The sequence below is a fragment of the Eulemur rufifrons genome, chromosome 2 (genome assembly GCF_041146395.1).
Source record: "Eulemur rufifrons isolate Redbay chromosome 2, OSU_ERuf_1, whole genome shotgun sequence".
NCBI classification, from domain to species: Eukaryota; Metazoa; Chordata; class Mammalia; order Primates; family Lemuridae; genus Eulemur; species Eulemur rufifrons.
The window spans coordinates 10,696,574-10,723,939 of record NC_090984.1 but is presented as its reverse complement, the minus strand read 5'-3'; the positions used below and the strand labels follow the sequence as shown (position 1 = coordinate 10,723,939).

At 46.3% G+C, this 27,366-nt stretch overlaps 1 protein-coding gene across 6 annotated transcripts in view; it reads left to right on the top strand.

Annotated features, from left to right (window-relative positions):
• The window catches only part of AKAP8L (A-kinase anchoring protein 8 like), a 31,284-nt gene extending 4,103 nt beyond the window's left edge, over positions 1–27,181 (top strand). Inside the window, exons 2-15 of one of the 6 annotated variants that reach the window (XM_069478026.1) lie at positions 2,062–2,136; positions 7,195–7,227; positions 7,512–7,569; positions 7,672–7,752; positions 9,560–10,013; positions 10,111–10,207; positions 10,288–10,358; positions 10,699–10,762; positions 11,714–11,822; positions 13,278–13,419; positions 13,508–13,613; positions 13,850–13,980; positions 26,632–26,727; positions 26,813–27,177. In XM_069478026.1, the coding sequence (XP_069334127.1) occupies positions 2,062–2,136; positions 7,195–7,227; positions 7,512–7,569; positions 7,672–7,752; positions 9,560–10,013; positions 10,111–10,207; positions 10,288–10,358; positions 10,699–10,762; positions 11,714–11,822; positions 13,278–13,419; positions 13,508–13,613; positions 13,850–13,980; positions 26,632–26,727; positions 26,813–27,109 (1,814 nt within the window). In that variant the 3' untranslated portion in view covers positions 27,110–27,177. Of the gene's footprint in view, positions 1–2,061; positions 2,137–7,194; positions 7,228–7,511; positions 7,753–9,559; positions 10,014–10,110; positions 10,208–10,287; positions 10,359–10,698; positions 11,823–12,357; positions 12,501–13,277; positions 13,420–13,507; positions 13,614–13,849; positions 13,981–26,631; positions 26,728–26,812 lie in introns of those variants that run through there. The other 5 variants (XM_069478030.1, XM_069478018.1, XM_069478055.1 and 2 more) reach the window with 5 other exon arrangements.
• The last annotated feature ends 185 nt before the right edge of the window (positions 27,182–27,366 follow it).

Below are 27,366 nucleotides of genomic sequence, written 5' to 3'. Positions count from 1 at the left end.
TGGTGACGATGAAATGTGATCCTGCAGGGAAAAAAACCGTCTCAGCCCCCTGTGGGGAAAGCACTTACTCAGTATTGGCTGCTGTTGCTGTGATCAGCAAGGGATAAAATAGAGAGTCTGTCAACAAATATGAGAATATCTACTCTGGGGGAAGTCACTTGTGTGGGCTTTTGTTGTAAACAAGCTATTAGAGGCACAGGCTTTAATTTTCAGGTCATGAGTTGGCTCTAATGGGAACAAGCAAATATTACCTCTCACGGTATCTGTCATAATTTCAGTGTTAAGAGTAAATCATTTAAAAATGTTTCTTTTCTTTACTTACCACCATACAACTGAGGATAAAAATATATATTTTATTTCCTTTTTTTTTTTTTTTTTGAGACAGAATCTCGCTCTGTTGCCCAGGCTAGAGTGAGTGCCGTGGCGTCAGCCTAGGTCAGAGCAACCTCAAACTCCTGGGCTCAAGCAATCCTACTGCCTCAGCCTCCCGAGTAGTTGGGACTACACGCATGTGCCACCATGCCCGGCTAATTTTTTCTATATATATTTTTAGCCGGCCTAAAAATATATATTTTAAAATGTAGTTTTAAAGCAAGTGTCAGTATTAATCATAGTCTGTAGGAGCAGTAGTTTCTTTCTTTTTCTTTTCTTTTTTTTTTTTGAAACGGAGTCTCTCTTTGTCACCTGGGCTAGAGTGCCATGACATCAGCCTAGCTCACAGCAACCTCAAACTCCTGAGCTCAAGTGATCCTCCCACCTCAGCCTCCCAAGCAGCTGGGACTATAGTCGTGCTTCAGCACGTCTGGCTAATTTTGTTTGTTTGTTTCTTAGGTGGCTAATTTTTAAATTTTTTGTAAAAACGGGGTTTTACTATGTTACTCAGCCTGGTCTTGAACTCCTGGGCTCAAGTGATGCTCCCACTTCAGCCTCCTAAGTAGCTGGTACTACAGGTGTGCACCAGCACGCTCGGCTAATTTTTCTGTTTTTTTGTAGAGACAGGGTCTGGCTCTTGCTCAGACTGGTCTGGCACTCCTGACAGCTCAAGCAATCCTCCCACCTCGGCCTCCCAGAGTGCTAGGATTACAGGTGTGAGCCACTGTGCTCAGCCAGGAGCAGTAGTTTCTGATAAAGGTTCAAGTTTTCCTTATTTGGTACTAATTCGTTTTAAGTCGAGAAATAGTTTGAGAGTTGAGAAGATAGAAAATTTTATACACATAATAATACATAATTTATATACATAATTTTATGTACATGATACTATTTCCATATGAACATGCCAACCTCAATTAATTACATTTAAGAAATAATTATTATACACAATTTTTTTTTTTTTTAAAGAGATAGTCTCACTCTGTCACTCAAGCCAGAGTATAGTGGTGTGATTATAGCTCACTGCAGCCTCCAACTCTTGGTCTCAAGTGATCCTCTTGCCTTAGCCTCTGGAGTGGCTGGGACTACAGGCACATACCACTAAGCCTGACTAATTTTTTTTTATTTTTTGTAGGGATGGCGTCTCAGTAAGTTGTCCAGGCTTGAACTCCTGGTCTAACGTGATCCTCTTGCCTCAGCCTCCCAAAGTGCTGGGATTGCAGGCATGAGCCATAGCACCTGGCTATATATACTTTTTTTAATGGGAAAACTAAAATATAAAGTAGTTTCTACAATATTTCAGATTTGGGGCAGGGAGAGAGGGGGTATTATTTACTTTAACATCATTTCAAATCTAACCCCTGTCCTTGTTTCAGTCCATTTAGTGATGTGATAATAAGCATTTTCCTCATTTAACTGAATGATAATTTGAGTACTCAGTTATCAAAATGGGTTATTGGCTTAAATGTTTAAAACCTCGTATCCAGTCCCGCTCGTATAGCAAGTTAAACATAGCCTGCCTTTCCATTGGTTAGTAATGCTTTGGAGGTCTAATTAAAGTGTGGAATCTAGAGGTTTTGGTGGCTCTCCACTGATGGAAGGGCCTGCCAGTAAGTCTATACTGAAGGGTACTCTTAGATCATTTTTCTGTTGCTTGTTTGAGGTAATTAACCGCACTGTGTGTATGTTTAGGCTTTGTCCAGGGATCTGAAACCACTTTGCAGTCGACGTACTCAGACACCAGTGCTCAGCCCACCTGTGATTATGGTAAGTATGGGGCCCTGATGGGAGCCGGAGTATTCTCCAGAGCAGTCCCTTGTCTTCTTAGCTGCCTTTGGCTTTGCTGTCACCTGTCTTGCTTTCTAAACCTAAACTTGTATAAAATGATACGTATGGGGTGGTGTGCCATTTGAATAGTTAGTGCTTCCCTTTGGGGCAATTATGAGAAAGATATCTGTGTTACTGAACAAGCTAGACTGTAAACGATTGCTTCCTTTGACACTTTAACATTTTGTAGAAGTACCTGTGGTCTTTAATAAAAGATCTGGCTTCAGAAAATCCCCTTGAGGAACCGGGAAGGACAGTGGCTAATCAAAGTCCAAAGGATTGGTCCAGGAGAAACTGAGCTATTAACTTAGCCCCCTAGCCCCAGGGTAGCGCAAGTTCTGCTGTGGAAGGGAAGTTGGGTGTGTGAATCTAGCAGGCTTTTAGAAATCTGGTCAGGCTATGTCAAGCTAGCAGGCTCCATACCCATAGGGTTGAGTGAAAATCTCTGATTGGTTACTCAAGTGTGGACACAAACGCTTAACTCCCTTAATTCAGAAGAAGTCACCAGTAGGATTCACAGATGCTGTTTTGTTGGTGTGCTGTGGCAGCCTGGAACTGCCAATAGAGCTGGTCTTTTGGGCATCTGTGACCCTAGGGGTGTCTGTTGAGAAGGAGCCCTCTTTGGAATTAATAAGGATAATATCTTGGTTATTGAGATGGGTAATTTGTTTTATTACCAAGATCTGCGGAAAGACTGAGCCTACACAGCTGACATTCAGGAGTCACTGAATAAATGGACTTAAGAAAACTCTCCAAGGATTGGCAGCTAGTTTCAAGGGGAGGGGGGGACTTAAAATGTTTCGAAATTGGGTAAGGAGGTATCAGGCCTTTCCTAAGTAAGGAGAAGCTTGGTTTGCTTGGCTTCAATATCCTGCCCTCCCTCTTATCCCTTTAACCAAATGTCATTTGTACATCTTTTTGAATTCTTTTCCCCTGGGTTACGTGTTCTGGATAAAGCCTTTTATCAGATGTGCCACTGTAAGTCTATGGCTTGGCTATTCATTCTCTTGTCAATGTCTTTGTTTTTCTTTTTTTACTTTTTTTTTTTTTGGTTTGTTTTTTTATACTTTTCTCAGGCCAGAAGTTGTCAATGTCTTGGAAGACACAAGTTCTTATTTTGGTGAAGCCCAATTCATCAATCGTTTCTTTAATGGATCATGATTTTGCTGTTTTGTCTAGGAAATCTGTGCCTAACTCAAGGTCACAAAGATTTTCTTCTAAATTTTCTTTTAGGTGTTTTAGTTTTAGGTTTTATGTTAAGTCTGTGATCCATTTAGAGTTAAGTTTCCTACAAGCTGTATATTACAGGTCAAGATCTCTTCTCTCTTTTTTTTTTTTTTTTGGCATATAAATATACAATTGTTCCAACACCATTTGTTGAAAAGACTATCTTTTCTGTATTGAATTGCCTTTGTACCTTTATTGAAGATTAATTGACTGTATGTTGTGGTTCTATTTCCAGACTCTAATTCTGTTCCATTGGTCTGTACATTAACTTTCTTCAATAACGGTCTTGATTACTAGATAGTAAGTCTTGAAATCAGCTAATGTGAGTTTTTCAGGTTTGTTCCTTTTTCCAAAATTGTCTTGGATATTATAGTTCCTTTGCTTTTTTTAGAGTCAGTTTATCAATTTTTGTAAAAATTCCTGCTGAGATTTTGAGTGCGAAAGCCTTGAGTCTATAGATTCTTGTAAATCTATAGATTAGTTTGAGAGAATTGACATCTTAATCATATATGTATGTGGTCTTCAATGGTAATGTCTTAACAATATTAAGTCTTATGGGCCAGGCGCGGTGGCTCATGCCTGTAATCCTAGCACTCTGGGAGGCCAAGGCGGGCGGATTGTTTGAGCTCAGGAGTTCGAGACCAGCCTGAGCAAGAGTGAGACCCCGTCTCTACTAAAAATAGAAAGAAATTATATGGACAGCTAATATATATGGAAAAATTAGCCGGGCATGGTGGCACATGCCTGTAGTCCCAGCTACTTGGGAGGCTGAGGCAGGAGGATTGCTTGAGCCCAGGAGTTTGAAGTTGTTGTGAGCTAGGCTGATGCCACGGCACTCCAGCCCGGGCAACAGAGCGAACTCTGTCTCAAAAAAAAAAAAAAAGTCTTATGATCCATGACCACATTATGTCACTCTGCTTATGTAGGTTTTTGATTTCCTTCATTAATGTTATAGTTTTCAGCACACAGGTCCCACACATATTTTGTTAGATTTATACCTCAGGGCCAGGCATGGTGGCTCATACCTGTAATCCCAACACTTTGGGAGGCCTAGGTGGGAAGGTCGCTTGAGGCCAGGAGTAGTTCTAGACCAGCCTAGACTACATAGCAATACCCCATCTCTACAAAAACACCCAAAAACTAAAAAAATTAGTGAGTGTGGTAGAGCATACCTGTAGTCCCAGCCTCTCAGGAGGCTGAGGCAGGAGGATCACTTGAGCCCAGGAGTTCAAGGATATAATGAGCTATGATCCTTTCACTGCACTCCAGTTTGAGTGACAGAGTGAGACCTCGTCTCTTTAAATAATAATAAAAAAAAAAAATTATTCCTAAGTGTTTATGTTTTTAGTGCTGTGGTAAATGGTACTTTTTAAAAATTTCAGTTTCCAGTCATTCATTACTAATATGTAGAAATTTGATTGATATTTGATGTGTATTTTGACCTGATAACATTTGGAATTTGATTTGTAGATTGACCTTGTAATAAGCCATGCCAAGCTTACTTATTCTACTAGCTCTTTTGTAGATTTCAGATTTTTTTACATAGACAACTGTGAAAGAATAGAAATAGTTTTATTTTTACTCTGGCTTAAATTGCAGGAACAATGTAACAACATTTAAATAACATTTTGAAAACCAGTCAGCCAAGATCCTGCCATTTTAGTATTTAATCTTTGTCAGCTTACCTCTTTTATATAGTTGAATAATTTGTAGGTGGTTAGAATTGTGTATCCTGCTTTCTTTTGTTATGTTAGAAGCATTTGCCTGTGCTACATAAGGCATAATAAATTCTTTTTGGTGCCTACATGATATTTTACTGATACGAATAGGTAGGCTGTAATCTGACTAACTGGTACCTCAAAGCTGAATGTTTAATTTGTTTTCTATTTTTGCTCTATAGGTATCGCTTACTGTGATCATCTCCTTTTTTCATTCTTTCTTTAAAGATCCTTAAAATTCCTTTTTGAATCATGATCCCATTGTCCCCTCTGAGTCTGGAAGTGAGTGAGTTGGGATATTCTTTCAGAAGGAGCAGGTCTCTGCGAGTCCCCAAACACCAGTCTAGACAAAGGCTTCCTCCTGAAGGGACCTGACTAGGGAGTTCATCAGGAAGTCTGGATTGCTCCAGGCTTAGCAAGCAAGCACATAGAGAGTGTTCCCCGAAGGGACTCCTGACAGCTTGTCAGTCAAGGGAAGCCACCTGCCTGTCCTGGAAACATAATGTGGTGCTGTCAGAGTTGATGTTCACTCCTGCTTTCCTTGTGCTTCCTCACTCCCTCTGCAGATCCTCGGCAGCTGAACCTGGGATGACCGTATTGTAGCCTATTAAGCAGAGCCCCGATGGGTCTGCCTGTGCCCCCATCTTGTCTCCTTTTGAGTAGCTGGTGTCCACTGTCTCTGGTACAAACAGCCATATGGGCAGCGCTGCCAGGGCTAACTGTGCATTGTTCTTCATGTGGCTCTGTTAGCCTCTCTTCTTGCTTGTCAGCACAGCTCCTGTAGCCACTCTTTCTGTAGGTGGCTGTCAGCTCCTGGCTGTCCCGTGCTGCTCTCTGGTTACTAGCTTCTCCTTTAACAACGAGCAGTAGTCCATGCCCGAGCCGTGCCTGGTACTGCAAGCTTCTGCTCTGGGTGCTCTGAGGATGATAGCTGTTGCAAAAACAAATGGCTGAGAAGGCTCTATTTTGGATTCCCTGGCCCAAGAGGATTCTTGTCCTGTGAGCTCTCACATGCCCCTGGTTCATTAAACATAGTGGTCACCTATAGTCCCTCAGCTGGTTTCCATTGCCCTCCCATTCTGTCTGTGCGCTGGGTGTGGAGGAGCCTGAGTGCAGGACCACAGGCTGCCCGTTCTCTGGTTCATCTTTGTTTCCTAATGCATGTTCTCCTGGGGTCTGGATCTTCACTGCCGTCTCAGTGAGCACTAGTCCCCTTCCCTGGGATAAGCATGTCCTGTCTGCAGGGCAGAGATGACATGGAATAGGAAGCGACTGTGGGGTCTCACCAGAGACACTGGGAGAGTGGTTGCTTGTTCTCACGCACTCCTCTGGGGAGGAGCCATGTCTGGTTGACTCCAAGTTCCCACGTGGCTTTGCACTCTGTCAGTTCTCAGCGGCTTTATGTTTCTGAAGGAATGAATTACCATGTGTTGCGATCAGATCCAAAGCATATCTAGTTTATAATCTGGATTGTTTCCTCAGCAGCTTTTCTCGTGCTAGGGGTTGCTTCTTGTCCTTCCCTCCCTGGTGTGTTCCAGCACAGCACACTCAACAGTTCAGAGGCTTGCTGGCCCTTCCTGTTAAAGCAGACATTTGGGGTCTGGGTGGTCAGTGTCCCTGCTCCAAATGGCTTTGTTGGGTGATTTGGGTGACATGATTTCAGAATGAAATTGGGCTCTGCCAGGTATCTTGTACCAAGAGAGTCTATGTGAGGTACTGTAAACCGATTAGTGCTTAGCCTGGGGAGGGGATGTCATCTTCTAATTCTAGCTTTTTAAGGAAAGAGTATAGGAGCCAAGTTTGTGAGTTGAGAGCATTGGGAACAGGAGGCTCCTTAATAACAGATGCTCAAAGCCACAGAAGGCCGAGCACCAGGGCAGCAAGTGGCCTGGGTCATTTGCATTGTGCTCTCAAGCTCAAGGCTTCTCAGTTAGGGAGCTACAGTCTGATATGATCAGTGAGGTGCTGGGAATAATTATTTTCACTTGTGCCTTGAATGAAGCTCTTGTGTTGAAAGCAATTGTAGATGTAATTGCCCTTTTACTTTTTGTAGGATATGGAACTTGGAACTCTGGGACAAACAGAGGCAAGTATCATTGCTCTGCTTGCTTTGCTCTCCCTTGGGATTGTGCTGATTATGTTTCTCTGCCACTGCCCAGCTTGGCCAGGGTTGGGGGTGGGGGGCTTTGGGTGTCCCTGGGGCCAGCTACTCCTTCACAGGAGACCCTTATCAGAAGGGTCTGGGTGGCTGGGTTCTGAGCTTGTCTCTGTGACAGAGAAGATACCCTTGTTTCTGTTTTTGTCTCTTCATCTCTGCCTCCCCCTCCCGGCCCCCACCATCTGTCTGTCTCTCTGTCTCCCTTGCTGCAGGCTACGAAGGCTATGGCTATGGCTATGGCTATGGCCAGGATAACACCACCAACTATGGGTATGGTATGGCCTCTTCACACTCTTGGGAAATGCCTAGCTCTGACACAAATGCAAACCCTAGTGCCTCGGGTAGCGCCAGTGCCGATTCCGTTTTATCCAGAATTAACCAGCGCTTAGATATGGTGCCGCATTTGGAGACAGACATGATACAAGGAGGCATGTACAGCTCAGGAGGAGAAAGGTGAGTGGGCGCCTGCCTGAGGGCAGCGGCTTTGCATGGGTGGCTCCCGCCTTCCTGAACATGCCTCCCCATGTCTGCCTTTCCCCTCCTCGCTTGGTCCTGCTGGGGCTCCTGATGGGGTCCATTGCATTTCCATTCTCTGACCTGTGTCCTCTCACCCACCCCCAACCCCTGCCCTGCTGCTTGGTGGCACCTCTCCCCATCTTGCAGGCGGATGAGCAAGCCCGGATTGGGCTGACGTCACTGTACCCTTAGGATGCCTCCTCGAGAACAGAGTGCTTAGTGGCCCCTCCCTCCTGGAAATGCATTTGGAGTTCTCTCAAGACTTTGCTTCCTGCTTGGTGTCAGGGCGGGACAGATTGGGTTTGGTGTAAAGGCTGGGATCAGCCTTTGGGGCTAATCACTGTGAGCTGGGCCATCCCCACGTGAGGGACGGGGCAGATGTGGATACTGCCTGGCCACTCCTGTTCTTTACAAACCCTCACCTGTTGGAGGACCTGTGAGGACCTGCTGCTGCCCTCATTTTACAGATGGGGAAACTGAACTGCAGGCAGGTCACACCTGAAGGCATCCAGTAAGGGGTAGGGCTGGGCCTTACGCCCAGATCTGCCCTACTCCAAAGCATCACTCTGTGGTGTTTGCCATTAACTAACCTGGAGTTGGCCCTGGTGAGAGGCTTCAATGAGGAGGGCATACATACCTCTAGCATGGGACGGAGTGGAGTTCTGGTTAACACATGGTGGAGACCAGAGAGTAGGGAGAGGCCTGGCCAGGCACTGGTGGAACCACGTGAGGCCCCAGGGCTGCACTGAGTGAGAGGGCGGGGCATAAGGGGACTTGCTGGCATGGGCTCTGTGCCCCTGGAGCAACAGCTGCAGCACTTAGAGCTGAAGACTTAGTGTGAAAGGCTTGGGCAACTTCTCAACACAGCCTAGAGCCAGGGTCAGAGGCAAGGGGAGCAGTGGCAGCACTGGCTGCTGCTCTTGCAGCTGGTACTGCCTCCTGTGGCCCAGGTCTGGGGAATAGGGTGCAGGGAGGGGCTCTTGTGTCTGTGAGGCATGTGGGGTCGGGGCCTGGGGGTGTGTGGGCTGCAGCCGCAGTGAAAACGGCTATCTGCAGTGCCCTTTCCCGGGCAGGAGGTCTGGCCTGCCTTCCCAGTTGCTATATAAGGTTTGGTGTCCAGCCCCGGGCTCCGGGGTAGATGTGATACAGTTCTTTTTCTGGTTCCTGAGCAAGCTGTCAGTGTCTTTCCTGGGGAACACTCCCCCTTTTGTCTCACTTCTTTTTAGATGGTGAGGGGCTTCGGAGGGTTTGAGTTTCTCCAGCCATGAGGAGTGAGGCCAACACAATGTTTCTCATTGGCATTATCAGCCTCATTGGCCAAACATTCACTGTGCTGGACTGCCCATGTCCTGCATGGTGCTGGGGTGCTGGGCCCTGCCCCCTGAGGAGCAGCCTTGGGTGTTGTGGCTACCATGGTTGGTGCATGTGTTTTCAAAGGACCTTGGTAGGAGTGGCTCTGCACCTCATTGTGACTCACTGGACCAGAGCGGTTGTCAGTCTTTCTTGAGGTCCCCAAGTGGGTACATGGTTATAGTCAACCTTGGGCCAGTGGGGCCCCTATGAGGACATCATCTGAGGGGCCCTTCCTGCTTCTAGAGCTATAGAGCCTCCCAGAAAGGGCAGGGTGGGTGCTAGGGCTGGGCTTCTTGCCCTGGGACTGGGAGGTTGTGGAGGGGCAGGAGCAGACACCTGGCGGTGAGGACCTTGCTGGGGCTCCACCTGATGCTTCCTTGTGCCTCTGCAGATATGACTCCTACGAGGCCTGTGACTCGAGGGCTGTCCTGAGCGAGCGCGACCTGTACCGGTCAGGCTATGACTATGGCGAGCTTGACCCTGAGATGGAAATGGCCTATGAGGGCCAGTACGATGCCTACCGTGACCAGTTCCGCATGCGTGGCGGCGACACCTTCGGTCCGAGGGCTCAGGGCTGGGCCCGGGATGCCCGGAGCGGCCGGCCGATGGCCTCGGGCTATGGGCGCATGTGGGAAGACCCCATGGGGGCCCGGGGCCAGTGCATGTCTGGTGCCTCCCGGCTGCCCTCCCTCTTCTCCCAGAACATCATCCCGGAGTATGGCATGTTCCAGGGCATGCGAGGTGGGGGCACCTTCCCAGGCGGCTCCCGCTTTGGCTTTGGGTTTGGCAATGGCATGAAACAGATGAGGCGGACCTGGAAGACCTGGACCACGGCTGACTTCCGGGTGAGTGGAGGTGGTCTTCCTCTGCTGGCCCCTGACTGGAGTGGAGCTAAGGGCCAGGAGCCCCTCATCCTGACCCAGCCCCCTCTTTCTGACCCAGACCAAGAAGAAGAAGAGAAAGCAGAGTGGCAGTCCTGATGAGCCAGACAGCAAAGCCACCCGGACGGACTGCTCTGACAATAGCGATTCAGACAATGGTGAGCAGGGGTGGCGCCGGGACACTGCCCCGTTCTCCTGTGAGGCTCCTGGGCTGAGCTCGCCTCCTCTCCCCTTGTAGATGAGGGCACCGAGGGCGAAGCTGCAGAAGGCACTGAAGGCGCGGAGGCTGTGGAGAAGGGCTCCAGAGCAGTAAGTGGCCCCTGGCCCTGGGTGCTTCCTGTCTACGGGGGTTGGGGGGGACCTGTGGAGACTGAGACCGAGCTGGGCTGAAGAGCAGTGCTCTCCATGGGCCATGGCGCTGTGGTAGTACGGTGTGCGCAGGCACCCGCATAGGGGCAGTGCGGTCTGGTAGGCAAGTACAGGCTGCCTAACCAGGGGCACGGTTTCCTTATGGAAATATGGGGGGGTGGGCCCTCTGTGCTGGGTGGTGGGAGGATATGAGACTCCTGGCACATGGTTAGGCCTTGTCATTTAGAGCCATTATAAATAACTGCACGTTTTAAAATTGGATTTTGAAATTGTGTCTTAGGAAGGAGAAGACGAAGAGGGAAGAGAGGACGGGAGAGAAGAAGGCAGAGAGGACCCAGAGAAGGGTGAGTCTTCCAGGGATCTGGGTGCTGGGATGGCTCTGCCAGCTGCTTGCAGCAGGAGGGATCTGGCTGAGGGTAGGGTTGTGGCAGATAGGTGCCCGGCTGGGGGCCTCCCTTGTGGGGCCAGGTGTGTGCTGACAGGGGCTCTTCTTCCTTCTCCTCCGGTTTCCCACTCTGTCCCTGTTTTTCCCCAGACAGAGGCAGTGGATGGTGGTGGCCCCTGCCCAGCACATTGGTTTTGCCTTCAGGTGGAGGCAGCAAGGAAACGTGTGGGGAACCTCTGGCTGTTCTCATCCTGGGTGGTCAGGGCCCCTCTGGGAACAAACGGGCACAGTCACCAGCTTGGCTGTGCATGGACCCTGCTTCCTGCCCCTGCCCTTGGTCCCTCAGTAATGTACAGTTCCGAGTCCTCAGTGGCTGGTGTCCAAGTTTGGTGCAGTTTTTACGGCTCTGGTTTGCGTGTCCTCTCCCTTAGCGCCTCTCCAGCCCCTGTTGGGAGTCCGTGTCCCCCCACCTGAGTGATGAGCGCCAGCAGGTACCTGATAGTAAATCGAGCCTCAGCCCACTGTTGCCGCGGTGCCCGGTGGGGGGTGGGCAGGGCCATGTGAGCGGCCTCCCTGCATCCCACCATCCAGCCCCTATAAACGTATGCCAGCGTCCCCACCGAGATAGCCTCTCTTTGCTTTCCAGCCTCCTGGCCCACAGTGCAGAGAGCGTGGGTGTTCTGGAGAACAAAGGAGTCAGTGCCTGGCCCTCCCTCCTCAGGGCCTAGGCCAAACCCACTCCCTGCCCAGCCCAGGATACCCAACCCTGCTCGTGGCCAGAGGCCTCGCTTGGACAGCTGCTCTCAGATGGACACCCTGGAGCCGATGGCGGGTGATTCAGCCAGAGGCCACAGGGCCTACACTGTCCTGGCACAGCCAGCCTGGTGACTGTGCCCATCTCTTCCCATAGGGGCCCTGACCACCCAGGATGAGAATGGCCAGGCCAAGCGCAAATTGCAGGCAGGCAAGAAGAGCCAGGATAAGCAGAAAAAGCGGCAGCGAGACCGAATGGTGGAAAGGTAACCAGCTTCCCTCCAGCCCTCTGCCTCTGCCTCGCTGTGGGGCTGCCGCCAGGAGAGCAGGGCCATAGCTCTGCCATCTCGCCGCCCTCTGGCCTCCCTTGGGAGCCGCCACCTACTCGGCTGTGCATGGACCCTGCTTCCTGCCAGGCCCAGCTCCCAAGGCCTGACTCATCCCCTGCCCCTCTGCGGCCGCCTGGCGACCGCTGGCATCTGTGGCCTGAGACCCGACACAGCTTGGCACCGTTGCTCAGAAGCTCTGGTGCTAGGTCACTCGGCGCACAAGTCCTGAGGTGCACAGGGGGCCCGATGCCCCTGAGGGAGGGGGCCAGCTCATCAGAGACTCAAGGTCCAAGGCGCCTGTGCTGCCCCAGCTAGCTGCCAAGAGGCCACCGCCGTGCCCAGGAGAGATGGCAGCACCTGTGGGCTGTGGCAGCCTTGGGCCTGCCCTCTGCCCTGCCCGCCGGCCCTGTCAGGCCGGGCCTGTCTGCGGCTGAGTCCTTCACGCCCCTTGGTCGGGTCTGTCTGCCCTCAGGGCTCCCGCACTGGTGCTTGCCTCCTCCTCCTCCGCCTCAGACTCTTGCTCTTGCTGGACCTTCCTCAGCCTCGCCGGCGCCCGGCCCCTGGGCTCTCCAGACAAAGCTGACCCCGTGGCCCAGATAAGGACGTCCGGCAGAGGTAGGGACCTGCCCTGAGGCCTCAGTGGCGGCTGGCCTCCTCCGCCCCTTGCCACGGCGGCCTGCTCCGGCCCAGGCCCCAGACCCCGGGCTTCTACTGTGGACACCAGGCCCAGACAGAGCACCTCGCCCAGGTGACTCCAGGCTGCCCTCTGGCAGGCCGGGCGGGCGCCCTCCTTCCAGCTCAGACTGGTCTCTTCTTGGAAGAGGAAGACGAGGCAGCAGGTGCCCAGGCCTGCTTGCCTCCCATCCCTCCCGACACCACCCCCAAGCATTCTGAGCAGAGGATGGGCTGGGCCTTTGAGTCCCCCAGACCCCGGAAGGAAGATGCAGCACCTTTTCGGGCCCTGCCTCGGGACTGCGTACTCCACTCTGCACCTCAGGGCCACCTGGCTCACGCCAGGGCATCCTTCCTTCCGCTCCCCAGCTGGGCCAAGTGCACAAGCTCCTGCCCAGCCTTGGTAGAGAGGCCCTCCGGCAACTTTCCAGCGACTCCTTGCCTGTTGCAGCAGCAGCTGCCTCAGGCTTCAGCCTCCTGCCTGTGGGAAGGAAGAGCTCCTCCCCTGTCCCCTACGTTGCAGAAACTGCAGCCTGCAGACTTTCTGTCCCTTTCTACTCCCGACCCCACTGGTCCCAGCCTGTGTCCCTCTGCTGGGATCGTACTTCAGAGGCCCATGAGCAAGGCCTGTTTGAGGGCTTGCATCTGGGTTGGGTGAGGCAGCAGCACTGTCCCCTGGGACCCTCACAGCCTTAGCCCCTTGTTTCTTTCCTGTGGCAGGATCCAGTTTGTGTGTTCTCTCTGCAAATACCGGACTTTCTACGAGGATGAGATGGCTGGCCACCTTGACAGCAAGTTCCACAAGGAGCACTTTAAGTATGTAGGCACCAAGCTCCCTAAGCAGACGGCTGACTTTCTGCAGGTAAGCCTTGGAGCAGCACAGCTGCTCTTAGTTTTTCAGGCCCCTCGGGACATAGGGCAGCCCACATGAACCTCGATATCTCTGGCAGGAGTATGTCACCAATAAGACTAAGAAGACAGAGGAGCTCCGAAAAACTGTGGAGGACCTTGATGGTCTGATCCAACAGATCTACAGAGACCAGGATCTGACTCAAGGTGAGGAGGTTCCATCGCACTCCCACCAGGGCAAGGTCTTAGCCTGCTCTCCTCTGGTTCTCAGTGCAGGGTCATCACACCCTTCTGTTCCCCAGGGAAGGTCAGTGAGAGTAGCCTCAGGCCCATGTGGAAGTGGCAGGCCAAGTTGAGAAGCTAATGTAGTTCTTTTCCCAAACTTCTGGGTCTGTCTTAGGTACCAGGAAGCAGTAGCAACTCCCTTCTTGTCTCCCCTATAGAAATTGCCATGGAGCATTTTGTGAAGAAGGTGGAGGCAGCCCACTGTGCAGCCTGTGACCTCTTCATCCCCATGCAGTTTGGGATCATCCAGAAACACCTCAAGACCATGGATCACAACCGGAACCGCAGGGTGAGTGGCCACAGGTGCCCTCTCTCCATCCTGTGGGTGGACTGAGTGATGTCTCTTGGGAGGTCCTGTGATTATAACCTCTGCCTGCCCGTGATGAACTGCAGCAGAGGCGGGGCAGGTAGATGTGAGCATTTCCAGCCTAGTGCAGTCAGCACAGCTACAGAGACAGGGATGGGAGATAGGGGCTCTGCCTGGGGGAAGGTGACATCAGAGCTAGATCTTAAGGAGCAACACACTATGGGATATGAGGATCTCCATGTGCATAGGGGCCAACAGCCAGATTGGGTTGAGAAACCAAACAGAGAAGCGTACAGTGCAGATGTTGTTGGAGGAGAGGGTTTGACTTTGGGGTTCATGAGGGTTGCACTGAGGGGTCTGGGCTTGCTCCTGTAGGCAGCAAAGTTAGTCCCAGGGGACTAACAACATTACCATTGGCATTGAACTGGAGACTTCAGTTCTCAGTGCAGTGATTCTCAACAGTGGGACAAGGTTGGTGGTCACAGAAACCCAAGATTGAGAAATGCCACCAAGAGGCCTGGAAAGATAAGGAAAGTGTCCATTGGCTTTGGCAGCAGAGAAGCTTCAGATTCTTGGGTTGGAAACTCACAGAGGTAGGCAGAGAGAAGATTGCAGGGGACAGAAAGTGTACATGGCATTAAAACTTCTGGAAAATGCAGGGAAAATGAGTGATAGTTAGCAAAATATAAACTCAAAATTGATCCTAAAAGAAATAAAACAAGAAAAGAAAAAGCCATAACAACTTGTAACCATAGAGGGGTTTTGAAGGGTGATGAAAGATACTTAGAAGGCAGCACAAGTAGTTGGTTTATAGAGATAATTTTAATACAATTTAAATACTATACTTTTTAAAATTCTAGAGTAATGTAGGTGGCTCTGGCTAAGTACCTGGCTGGCGTGCCTCCCTCCCCAAAAACCCCTCCAAAAGAAAAAAATTCCAGACCATAGAAATGAATGGAAAGCTTCTAATTATTATTACTGCTTTGGGTTTGTTTGTTTGTTTGTTTGTTTGTTTGAGATGGGTCTTGCTATTTTGCCTAGGCTGGACTCGAACTCAGTTTTTCCACGGAAGCCTCCTGAGTAGCTGGGACTACAGGTGCACGCCACTGCACCCAGCTAATTATTATTGCTTTTGGTAACAGCTTAACTGGGCTGTAATTCACATACACACAATTCACTCATTGTGGGTGTGCAGTTCAGTAGTTTCTAGTGCATTCAGAGTTCTGCAGCCATCCCCACAATCAGTTGTAGCACATTTTCATCACCTCAAAAAGAATGTATCTCATTTAGCTCTCATCACCCCCACCAACCTTTCATCTTCCCCCAGCCTTAGACAACTACTAAATCTCTCTCCATGTTTGCTTATTATGGACATTTCATATAAATGGAATCACATAATAAATGGAACAAATGTGTGGTCTTCTGTGATTAGCTTCTTTCACTGAGCATGTTTTCAAGGTTCAGCCACATTGTAGCATGTATCAGAACTTCATTCCTTTGTATGGTCTATTATTCCATTGTATAGATATACCACGTTTTGTTCATCTGTTTGAGCATTTGGGTTGCCTTCAACTTTGGCTATTATGAATAATGCTCTTAGGAACATTTGTGTGTAAGTGTTTAACTTCTCGGGGTGCTGCCAGACTGTTTTGTAAGTGGCTGCACCATTTTACATTTCTGCCGGCAATGTATGAGTGTTCTGATTTGCCCACATCTTTGCCACCACTTGTTATTGTCTGACTTTTTGATCTGGCCATCCTAATGGGTAGGAAGTGGTATCTCATTGTGGTTTTCATTTGCATTTCCCTGGTGACTAATGGCATCTTTTCGTGGGCTTGTTTTTGCCATCTGAATATCTTTGGAGAAATGTCTATTCAAGTTCTTTGCCTACTTTTAAATTGTGTTGTCTTTTTGAGTTGCTAGAGTTCTTTATATATTGTGTTAATAGATACAAGTCCCTTATTTGATATGATTTGCAAATGTTTTCTCCCATTCAGTGGGTTTTCACCTTCTTAATGTGTCCTTTGCAGCATAATAGTTTAATTTTTATTAAGTCCAATTTAATCTATTTTTCTTTTATTGCTTATGCTTTGGGTGTCATAACCAAGAATCCATTGATAAATCCAAGGTCACAAGATTTACCCCATGTTTTCTTCTAAGAGTTTTGTGGCTTTAGCTTTTGCCGTTAGGTGTTTGTTTTTTTTGTTTTTTTGTTTTTTTTTTTGTTTTTTTTTTGAGACAGAGTCTTTCTCTGTTGCCAGGGCTAGAGTGCTGTGGTGTCAGCCTAGCTCACAGCAACGTCGAATTCCTGGGCTCAAGCGATCCTCCTTCCTGCCTCAGCCTCCCAGGTAGCTGGGACTACAGGTGTGCACCACCATACCCAGCTAATTTTTTCTGTTTTTAATAGAGACAGGTCTCGCTCTTGCTCAGGCTGCTCTTGAACTCCTGACCTCAAGTGATCCTCCCGCTTCAGGTTATGATTACAGGCGTGAGTCACCACACCTGGCCTACAGTGAGTTCTTTGTTCCATTTGAGTTAATTTTTTTGATATGGTATGAGATAAGGATCTAACTTCATTCTTTTGCATATGGAAATTCAGTTGTCCAAGCACCATTTGAAAGGGGAAGGAAAAGGACTATTTTTCCCCCATTGAATGATCTTGGCACCCTTGTTGAAAATCAGTTGACTATAGCTACAGGGATTTATTTCTGGACTCTTTATTCTGTGCAGTTCATCTTTATGCCAGGTGGTGTTGTAGCTTTGTAATAAGATTTGAAATCAGGAAGTGCAAGTCCTTCAACGTTGTTCCTCTTTTTCAAGATTGTTTTGGTTATTTTGTGTCTCTTGAGTTTCCATGTGAGTTTTAGGATCTACCTGTCAATTTCTCCAAAGCAGCCAGCTGGTATTCTGATAGGATTGTGGTCAATGTATAGATCAGTAAGTATTTTATTCTTTTTGATATTATTATAAATGGGATTTTCTTAATATCTTTGGATTGTGCTTTGCATGTGTATAAAAATAGTATTTTTTAAAAATTTTGTAGACAGGGTCTTGCTCTGTTGCCCAGGCCCTGGCCTCAAGTGATCTTCCCACCTTGGCCTCCCAAAATGCTAAGATTACAAGCGTCAGCCACTGTGCCCAGCCTAAAACTACTATTCTTTTTTGTATATTGATACTATGTCCTACAACCTTACTCTGAACCATTAGTTTTTAATAATCTTAATAATATTTAAACTAATGTTTATTAATTCTAACTGTTTTTTAGTGGATTTCTTAGGATTTTCTATATACAATATCAGTCATCACAAATAAAGTTAGTTTTTCTTCTTTCCAATCTGGATGCCTTTTATTTCTTTTTCTTACGTAATTGCCCTGGCTAGAACTTCCAGTACAGTATTGATTAGAAGTAGTGAGTGCATGTCCTTGTCTTGTTTTCACCGGTCTTTCACCATTAAGTATGACGTTAGCTGCAGGTTTTTCATAGATACCCTGGTTTGGGTTGAGGAAGTTTCCTTGTGTTCCTATTTTGTTGAGTATTTTTATCCTAAAAAACTGTTGGATTTAGTCAAAAGCTTTTTCTGAATCTATTGAAATGATGATGTAGTTTGTGTTTTTATTCTATTGACATCATATATTATGTTAATTCATTTTGGGGTGTTTGTGTTTTTTTTTTTGAGACAGAGTTTCACTCTGTTGCCCTGGCTAGAGTGCCGTTGGTGTCAGTCTAGCTCACAGCAACCTCAAACTCCTGGGCTCAAGTGATCCTCCTGCCTCAGCCTCCCGAGTCGCTGGAACTACAGGCATGTGCCGCCATGCCCAGCTAATTTTTTCTGTATATATTTTTAGTTTTCCATATAATTTCTTTCTATTTTCTTTTTTTTTTTAGTAGAGACAGGGTCTTGCTCTTGTTCAGGCTGGTCTCGAACTCCTGACCTCAAGCGATCCTCCCGCCTTGGCCTCCCAGAGTGCTAGGATTACAGGTGTGAGCCACCGTGCCCTGCCGTTAATTGATTTTTGGATATCAAACCACCCTTGTATCCCTGGAATATATCCTACTTGGTCATAATATATATTTTTATATGTTTAGATTGCTTGTGCTAGTATTTTGTTGATAATTTTTATATCTTTATTCATAAGAGATACTGGTCTATGGTTTCTTTTTTTTTTTGTGATGTCTTTGGTTTTGGCATCAGCGTAATATAGACCATAAAGAATGAGTTACGAAGTTTTTCTTCTTTGGATTTTTGGGAAGAGTTTGTCAAGAACTTGTATTAATTTTCTAAGTGCTAGGTATAATTTGCCTGTGAAGCCACCTGGGCTTGGGCTTTTCTTTATAAGTAACTTATTTATTACTAATTCAATCTCTAATTGTTGTAGTGTATTCAGATTTTTAAATTTTTTTGAGTCCGTTTTAGTAGTTTGTATCTTTCTAGAAATTTGCTAATTTTGTCTAAGTTACCTAATTTATTGGCATCTAGTTGTTCATAGTATTCCTTTATAGTCCCTTTTATTTCTGTAAGGTAGGTAGTGTTGTCCCCTCTTTAATATCTGATTCTAGTAATTTGAGTCAAGGAAGTCAGACCACGTGTGTGTGCCAGATAATTTCTTTCTATTTTTAGTAGAGACGAGGGTCTCGCACCCAGTGTGCCAGGCATGACTGGGTGAGGTGGTGTTCACTTGGAGTCAGAGGCAAAAGGATTACTTGAGGCCAACTTAGGCAACATAGTGAGACCCTGTCTCAAAAAAAAAAAAAAAAAAAGGCAAAAATAAATGTAGGTAGTTGCAGCTATAAGTTTTTCTCTGAGTACTACTTTTCCTGCATCCATAAGTTTTGTTGTTTAACTTATATATTATTTGTGAATTTTCCAGATTCTTTCTGTTTCTGATTTCTAGTTTTATTTTGTTTGGTTGGAGGACATACATTGTATTTCAGTCCTTTTCAACTTATTAAGATTTGTTTTATAGCCCAGTATATGGTCTATCCTAGAGAATAGTGCTTGCTCACTTGACAAGAATATAGATTCTGCTATTGTTTGATGGAGTGTTCTATAAATCTGTTTTAGCCTAGTTGGTTTGTGATGTTCAAGCCTTTTATTTCCTTGTTGATCTTCTGTCAAATTGTTGTATACATTACTAAAAGTGGGGTATTGAAATCTCTATTATTATTATTTTTCTTTTTTTTGACAGAGTCTCACTCTGTTGCCTGGGCTAGACTGCAGTGGTGTCATCATAGCTCACTGCAACCTCAAACTCCTGGGCTCAAGCGATCCTCCTGCCTCAGCCTCCTAAGTAGCTAGGAATATAGGCACATGTCACCAAGACCAGCTAATTTTTTAGTTTTTTGTACAGATGGGGTCTCACTATGTTGCCCAGGCTGGTCTTGAACTCCTTAACTTAAGCGATCCTCCTACCTTAGCGCCTCCCAAAATGCTGAGATTACAGACTTGAGCCACTGGGCTGGACCAGGCCTTATCTTTTATACTTATTAACTTCTCAAAATCTGCTTCAGATATAACTTGATTCCAATGAGATTAACTTGCTCTTGTGTAACTTTGTGTACATAAGTTTTTGTGGTGTTACTGTTATACATATTACACCTGTATATGTTAAAAACCCACAATACATTGTTGCAATTATTAGTCTTTAAGATTTTGTGTCTTTTGGGGGGGGAGGGGCAGAGTTGCTTAGAGCTGACATTTTTTGTATTTTAAAGAAGCTGAAGGGCTGGTCCGATGGTAGTGGGTTATCAGAACTTATTAAAATTAGTGTCGCTAAATTTGACTAGCTTTATGAAAAATAAACTGAGGGAAGAAAGGAAAGCAACTGCATATTTCTAGCTTTAGTTATTATTAGTTTTCCTAATTCCCACTTCTCTTTTTCTTCATTTGTTCCTGTGGATTCAAATTACCATCTGTAGTTAATTCCTTAGCCCAATAGCTTTGCTTCTCCATCTTCTTTGTGCTGTTACTGGAACTATATTACATTTCTGTATGTTATGGGCCAAACAATTGAGATTTTCTACACATACACACACAGTTTTATATAATCGCTTTTTCAATGAGTTGAGAAAAAAGAAAAATATGTATTAATAGTGTGTTTTATAACTACATAATTACCTTTACTGTTCTTTTTGTGTGGATTTGCATTACTGTCTGGAGTTACTTGCTTTCAGCCTGAAGAAAGAACTTCCTTTAGGACTTTCTATAAGGCCAGGTCTGCTAGCAGCAAATCTCAGTTTTTATCTATCTCAGAATATCTATTTTGCCTTCATTTTGAAAGCTAGCTTTATTGGATATAAGATTGTTGCTGACAGTTTTTGCCCCCTCCCCTTTGAGCATTTTAAATATGACATCCTACTGCCTCTGGCCTCCCATTTCTGATGAGAAGTCCGGTTATAGGAGTTCCCTGGTAGATGATTATACGTTTTTCTCTTGCCGCTTTCAAGATAGAGTTTTGGCTTTTTAGTTATAATATGTCTTTTTGTGGATCTCTTTGTGTTTATTTTCCTTGGAGTTCTGTTGAGCTTCTTTGATGTGTAAAGTTTTTCATCAGACATGGGAAGCTTTCAGCCATTATTTCTTCAAATTTTTTTCCTGCTCCTTTCTTTTTCTTCTTTTCTGGTGTTCTCATTAAGCATTTGTTGGATCACTTAATGGTGTGTCACAATTTGTCTGAGACTCTATTCTTTTTTTCTCTGTGATCTTTAGATTGTATAATCTCTATTGATCTACAGGTTCACTAGTTCTTCAGTTCAAATCTACTGTTGAGCCCTTCTAGTGAATTTTGCATTTCAGTTATAGTACTTTTTAGCTCCAAGATTTATATTTTCTGTTTTTGTTTTGTGGTTTTGTTTTTATTTATTTATTTATTTATTTTTTGAGACAGAGTCTCGCTCTGTTGCCCGGGCTAGAGTGAGTGCCGTGGTGTCAGCCTAGGTCACAGCAACCTCAAACTCCTGGGCCCAAGCGATCCTTCTGCCTCAGCCTCCCAAGTAGCTGGGACTACAGGCATGTGCCACCATGCCTGGCTAATTTTTTCTATATATATTTTCAGTTGGCCAGATAATTTCTTTCTATTTTTAGTAGAGACGAGGGTCTCGCTCTTGCTCAGGCTGGTCTGGAACTCCTGACCTTGAGTGATCCACCCGCCTTGGCCTCCCAGAGTGCTAGGATTACAGGCGTGAGCCACTGCGCCCGGCCTATATTTTCTTTTTATTACAATTTCTATCTCTGTTTGATGAGACAGTGTTGTTATACCTTATATTTCTTCAGGCATTTAGTTCTTTAAACATAATTATAATTGCTACATTGAAATCTTTGTTAAAGCTGACATTGGTCACTGTCCCAGGCAGTTTCTGTTATCAGCTGTTTTTTTCCTGTGTGGGGGTCAGAGTTTTCTTTGGATGTCTCATAATTTTTTGTTAGAAACTAGATGTCTTAGAACAGCAGTCCCCAACCTTTTTTGGCACCAGGGACCGGTTTCATGAAAGACAATTTTTCCACAGACCAGAGTGGGGGCAGTTTGGTATGATTCAAATACATTTATTGTGCAGTCAAACCTCTCTGCTAATGATAAAGTGTATTTATAGCCGGTCTCCAGCACTAGTATCACAGCCTCAGCTCCACCTCAGATAATCAAGCATTAGATTCTGGTAAGGAGCATGCAACCTAGATGTCTTGCATGTGCAGTTTACGGTAAGGTTCATGCTCCTATGAGAATCTAATGCAACTGATAATCTGACAGGAAGTGGGAGCTCATGCAGTGATGCCAGTGATGGGGAGCAGCTGTCAATACAGATGAAGCTTCACTGGCTCACCCACCACTCACCTCCTGCTATGTGGCCTGGTTCCTAATAGGCCCAGGACCTTACTGGTCCATGGCCCAGGGATTGGAGACTGCAGTCTTAGAAAATATGTTTTGGCTCAGGGTACTCAGGGTACTGGTCTGTCCCTCCCTGACCCAGGGTCTTGTCTGTTCAGTGACTAGCCAGATTCTTTTAGTGAGGTCTCTTTTGTCCCACACAGTGTGAAGCTCTGATGTTGTGCCTTGGCCAAGGAAGCCATGGGCATGTGCACAGTCACCCTGGGATGACAGTGGTTTTGGCAGGACTCTCTGTGATCCCAGAACACACTCAGCTGTTAAACTCCACTAATTGCTGGCTGACTGCTCTATTGTTTTCAGCAATGTCTTGGGGCATAAATTGTTTCCCAGTCTGATCCTATTAAATCTGAGCTCCTTTACAGGGATGGTTTTGAGGCTATTGTCTGAGATTTATTCTAAATCCAAGGATGGTGTCTTTGTTGTTTTACGGTTGTCTCTGGTAATTTAGCTGACCTGTGCTTTAGCTTGTATCACTATCAGATCTATCAGTCTCCTTTTAATTTCTTTTCTCCACACCCTCCATTGTTTTGGCAGAGTCTTTTTTTTTTTTTTTTTTTGACAGAATAGAGTGCCATGGCTTCAGCCTAGCTCACAGCAACCTCAAACTCCTGGGCTCAAGTAATCCTCCTGCCTCAGCCTCCTGAGTAGCTGGGACTACAGGCATGTGCCACCATGCCCAGCTGATTTTTTCTATTTTTATTGCCCGCCTAATTTCTTTCTGTTTTCAGTAGAGACAGGATCTTACTTTTGCTGAGGCTGGTCTCAAACTTCTGACCTCAAGTGATCCTTCTGCCTTGGCCTCCCAGTGTGCTAGGATTATAGGCGTGAGCCACCACGCCTGTGGGATGAGTCTTTAATCCCAATTCCCTACACTCTTACAAATGAATCTTTTAGAAAAGATTGGGAGCTTGCTCTTTTAAGACCCAGCTCTATCCCTGGGCAACATCTCTGAGGCAAGGCTATAGGGGATGGGGACAGTGGAGTGCTTCGCTTTGAGTGACTCTGCTGCTTTAGGAGAGAAGAAGGGGGAGGTGCGGTGGGCTATAGCCTCTGGTGTTGCTTTGCCTTTCCTGGCATGGGACCTCTACTTTATAAACAAGCCAGAGCCCTGGTGGGCCCCAGTATTCTTTGCTTGCCATGCCCAAGGCCAAGCTTCCGTTCCATGTGAAGGGCTGGGTAGGAGATATGAGCCATTACCTCTTAGCTGTACTTGCTGAGAACTTAGCCTCAGCAGCAGGTAGGTGGGGTGCAGGATAAGAAATGCTGACATCCTGCTCTTCCTGGAAAGATACCATAGCTCTCTGCTGAGAGCTGGGTGGAGTGGGCAAGCCCATTGTCTTGGCTATACCACGTGGAGTGGAGTTTCCATCACCCTGAGCTAGATGAGACAGGGAGGCAACAAGTCATGTTTTGAACACCACGACTCTCATTTTTCTTTTGGGTTTTAGTAACTTTTCCTCATTAACTATTTCTTCATTCACTGTATATCCTTTGAAACATTTCCAGAGACTTTTCAATGGTTGGGTTTTTTATTTATTTTTTTCACTAGGTAGTGGGTCCATCGTAAAAGGCACTGGTCTCCCCCTTCCCAACCCAGGGTCTTGTTACTGTATTTGCTTGTGTATTTGATTAGCAACTGCCATGCTAGAAGTCTATCCTCTCTAATATTTAGAAAGCTTTTTTAACCTTAATTCCAAAAATCTGATAAAGATTATGTAGATTAGTTTACTATTAAAGATATAAGGCCAGGTGTGGTGGCTCACGCCTGTAATCCCACCACTTCGGGAGGCCAAGGCAAGGCGGGAGGATTGTTTGAGGCCAGGAGTTTGAGACCAGCCTAAGGCAACAGAGTGAGATCTTGTCTCTACAAAAAAAAAAAAAAATTAAAAAATATTAGCCAGATGTGGTAGTATGCACCTGTAGTCCAAGCTGCTCAAGAGGTTGAGGCAGGAAGATCACTTGAGGCCAGGAATTCAAGGTTACAGTGAGCTCTGATCATGCCACTATACTCCAGGCTGGGCAAGAGAAAGATATAAAACTGCTAAATAAAATATTAGTAATAATCAATCTAGTAGTGATTCATATGTATAAGTTGTAAGTGGGGCTTATTTCTGGAATGCAAGGATGGTTCGGTAAGAAATCTAATTCTGCTTTTGACCAGGTGCGGTAGCTCATGCCTGTGTTCCCAGTGAGCTATGAGCGTGCCACTACACTCCAGCCTTGGTAACAGAGCAAATCCGTATCTAACACACACACAAATCTAGCTACATATTATTGGTATAAAATACTGTATATGAAAACTATCTTTATGTGCAAATAATGTGATTATGTTCTCAGAAAAGCTGAATGATTCCAGCAAAATTCTCCTAGAATTAACAGAATATTAAAGTTTTATAATACATTGTAGAATTAAGTCTAACAGTGGCCAAGAAGATTATACAAAGGTCAGTATTGAGTTCAGGGACTTGCTTTACCAGATACTAAAACTTACTACAAAGCCATTGTATTTTAAAACAAAGAAGTGATATTGACACTGTAATTAAAACAGTGGAACCAGAATAGAGAGTCTACCAAAAGATCCTAGTATGTTTCAGAACTTAATATTTGTTAAAGTTGGTACAGATCCCTTATCTGAAACGTTAGGACCAGATGTTTGTCTGAATTAATTTTTGGGTTTCAGAAAAACAATATGGTACAATTACTGACCTCTTTAGCAGGATCTGGGAAAATGCCTTTTTGAATCAATAAATCTTCAAGTTACTTGCATAAGTAGGGTAAATTAAAGTGGCATAAAAATGTAATGTCATTTCGTTTTTTGCTACCAAATGAGTTTTGGGGGGAAACTTTTGTTTTCTAGAGCCTTTTGGATTTCAGATTTATAGATAAGGGATTATAGAGGTATATGCTAATTCAGTAGGAAAATAGTGGTTTATTTTATAAATTTCTCGAAAGTTAGACCCCCCCCCCCCCCCCCCTCATACCATAAACAGGTTGAGTATCCCTCATCTGAAAATCTGAATTTTGGAGTTTTGGAGTAGGGATGCCCAGCTGGTAAGTATAATGTAAATATTCCAAAGTGCGAAATCCAGAATACTTCTGCTCCCAAGCATGGTGGATACTGAATCTCAATCTGTATTAAATTCTAGAAATTATAAATGTGAAAAATGAAGATTTGAAAATATTTAGATTATTTGTTTACCTTGAGCAAGGCAGGAAACCCAAAGGCCAGAAAGGAGTTGACCTTATAGAAGCACTAGGCACACGGCCCCACCTGCATATCATAGTGCTCAAAGTCGCTGGTGGGCAGGGAAGTGCCAAGGGAGGCAGCATCCATTCTTTTCTCTTTCTTCCACAGTAAAAACACCTAGCAGTGTGATAACATCCAGTGTTCATGGGCAGGCTAGAGGACCGGTTCATTGATTTAATGCAGGTGGAGGAAGCATGACTTGCAAATTTTTTGCTGAATAATTGGGCACTATCACCTTGGGGGACCTGTCTGGTTAGAATTAAAAACACCTACATGGAAATATATAAGCTTATTCTGGTGGTGTTTGGTTATTGTTGCGAAAATCTGGAAACAATGTAAACATGCCTCAGTTGAGAGAATTTGTGGTATATCCATCTGAGGGGGAGGATAATGTGTTGGCAAGTGAGAAAGATGCGGAGGAACAGGTCTGTAGGTCTGTAGTGGTGTCTTAGTTGTGTATCTTTAATCTATGATCATGCATGAGGTCGGTTAATACTTTCCCCCAGTCATAGAAAAAAACGTGTAAAGAAATAAATGAAGGTGGAGGAAAGGAGTGCAAAGAGCCAGTGAGATGGCTTCCTGAAATATGTAAATACAGTTGGCTGGGGCTCAGTAGGGTTCCTGGCAATGGGCTCTCCCACCTCAGCAAAAATAGCTTTATCATTCTCTCTCTGCTTATGGTTTTATAATGATGAAAGTGAGATTTGCCTGTACTCCCACCACTGAGGAAGTGACCCAGCATGTTGGTGTAAATCCTTCCAGCCAAAATGGCTCTAGAACACTATACAGCCTGCCCTATCACACAGCTTTCTTACTATGCCAGTGGAGAGATGAGTCTGATTTTAAGGGGTTGCTTGGTGGTGTTTTGAATGCACGATTTATTTAACCACTTCTCCACTGAAGAACATTTAGGTGCTTTCCTATTTTTCACCACTACAAGCAGTGTGCATGTATATTTCCAATCCTTAAATTTAGGATAGGTTCTGAGAAGGAATTACTAAGAAAAATTTTTATTTTTGATGATAGTCCATCAAACTGCTTTCTAAAAAATATGTAAACAATTGACCCACCAAGCAGAGAAGTGTCTCTTCAACCTTGCTTTACTGAGAAAAATTCATCCTTGGAATCCTATGGGTTAAAAGGACATATATCATTTAATTATACTGTGAGACATTTGCATTCCTTCTTTTAGATCTTGCTGTTGATTGCAGTATTCTTTGTCTATTAGGGCAGCTGGCTCCTTGCACATTTGGCTTCAGTAGGTTTCTTAATTTGTTCACTGTTTATAGTTTTTATGTAAGCAAATAAGATTTCTGCAGTACAGCTGTAAAGATAACATAGATCTGTATTTTCAATCAATCACATACGGTAAGTATGGTGTGGAAGGATAGGGCATTTGAACAAGAATCAGATCAGGTCATGGTTCCATTCATCTGGCGGGGTGGGGGTGGGGGGTTGCAGGGCACCCTGAGCAGCATCTCCAGCCCCTTCTGCCCTGTCCGCAGCTCATGATGGAGCAGTCCAAGAAGTCCTCGCTCATGGTGGCTCGCAGTATCCTCAACAACAAGCTCATCAGCAAGAAGCTGGAAAGCTACCTGAAGGTGAGGCGCAGGCCCCAGCCGTTCCTGTCCCTAGCCTCATCCCGCACGTCCTCCCTCCTTTCAGTGTCCGTGTCCCTCCCTGCAGGGCGAGAACCCTTTCACCGACAGCCCTGAGGAGGAGAAGGAGCAGGAGGAGGCGGAGGGCGGCGCCCTGGACGAGGGAGTGCAGGCCGAAGTGGCAGGCGTCGAGGAAGGTGCAGAGGGCGCGCCGGCGCAGCCCCCAGAGCCGGCCCCCGGGGCCGAGTCGCCACCGCTGCCGCCCCCGGAGGAGGAGGAGGATGCCGTGCCCCTGCTGGGAGGGGCGCTACAGCGCCAGATCCGCGGCATCCCGGGCCTAGACGTCGAGGACGACGAAGAGGAGGGCGGCGGGGGCGCCCCGTGACCCAGGCCGGGGGCGGGCGCGTCCCATGTGGCAGAGGCTAAGAAGCCGAGCTTAATAAAGTTCTTTCCACCCGACCTCGGTTGCCAGTCGGTGTGCGGCGTGGGCGGGGCGGCAGGGAGCAGAGGGTGGGGTGCGGAGCGACGGGCGCGCCTGCGCACGGGACGGGCGGGCTGGGCGACGGGCTCGACCGTTCACGAGACGCTGCGGACGTCGACCCTGCGCAACCAGAAGGGCTGGCTAGGGGGCCAGGGGCGGGT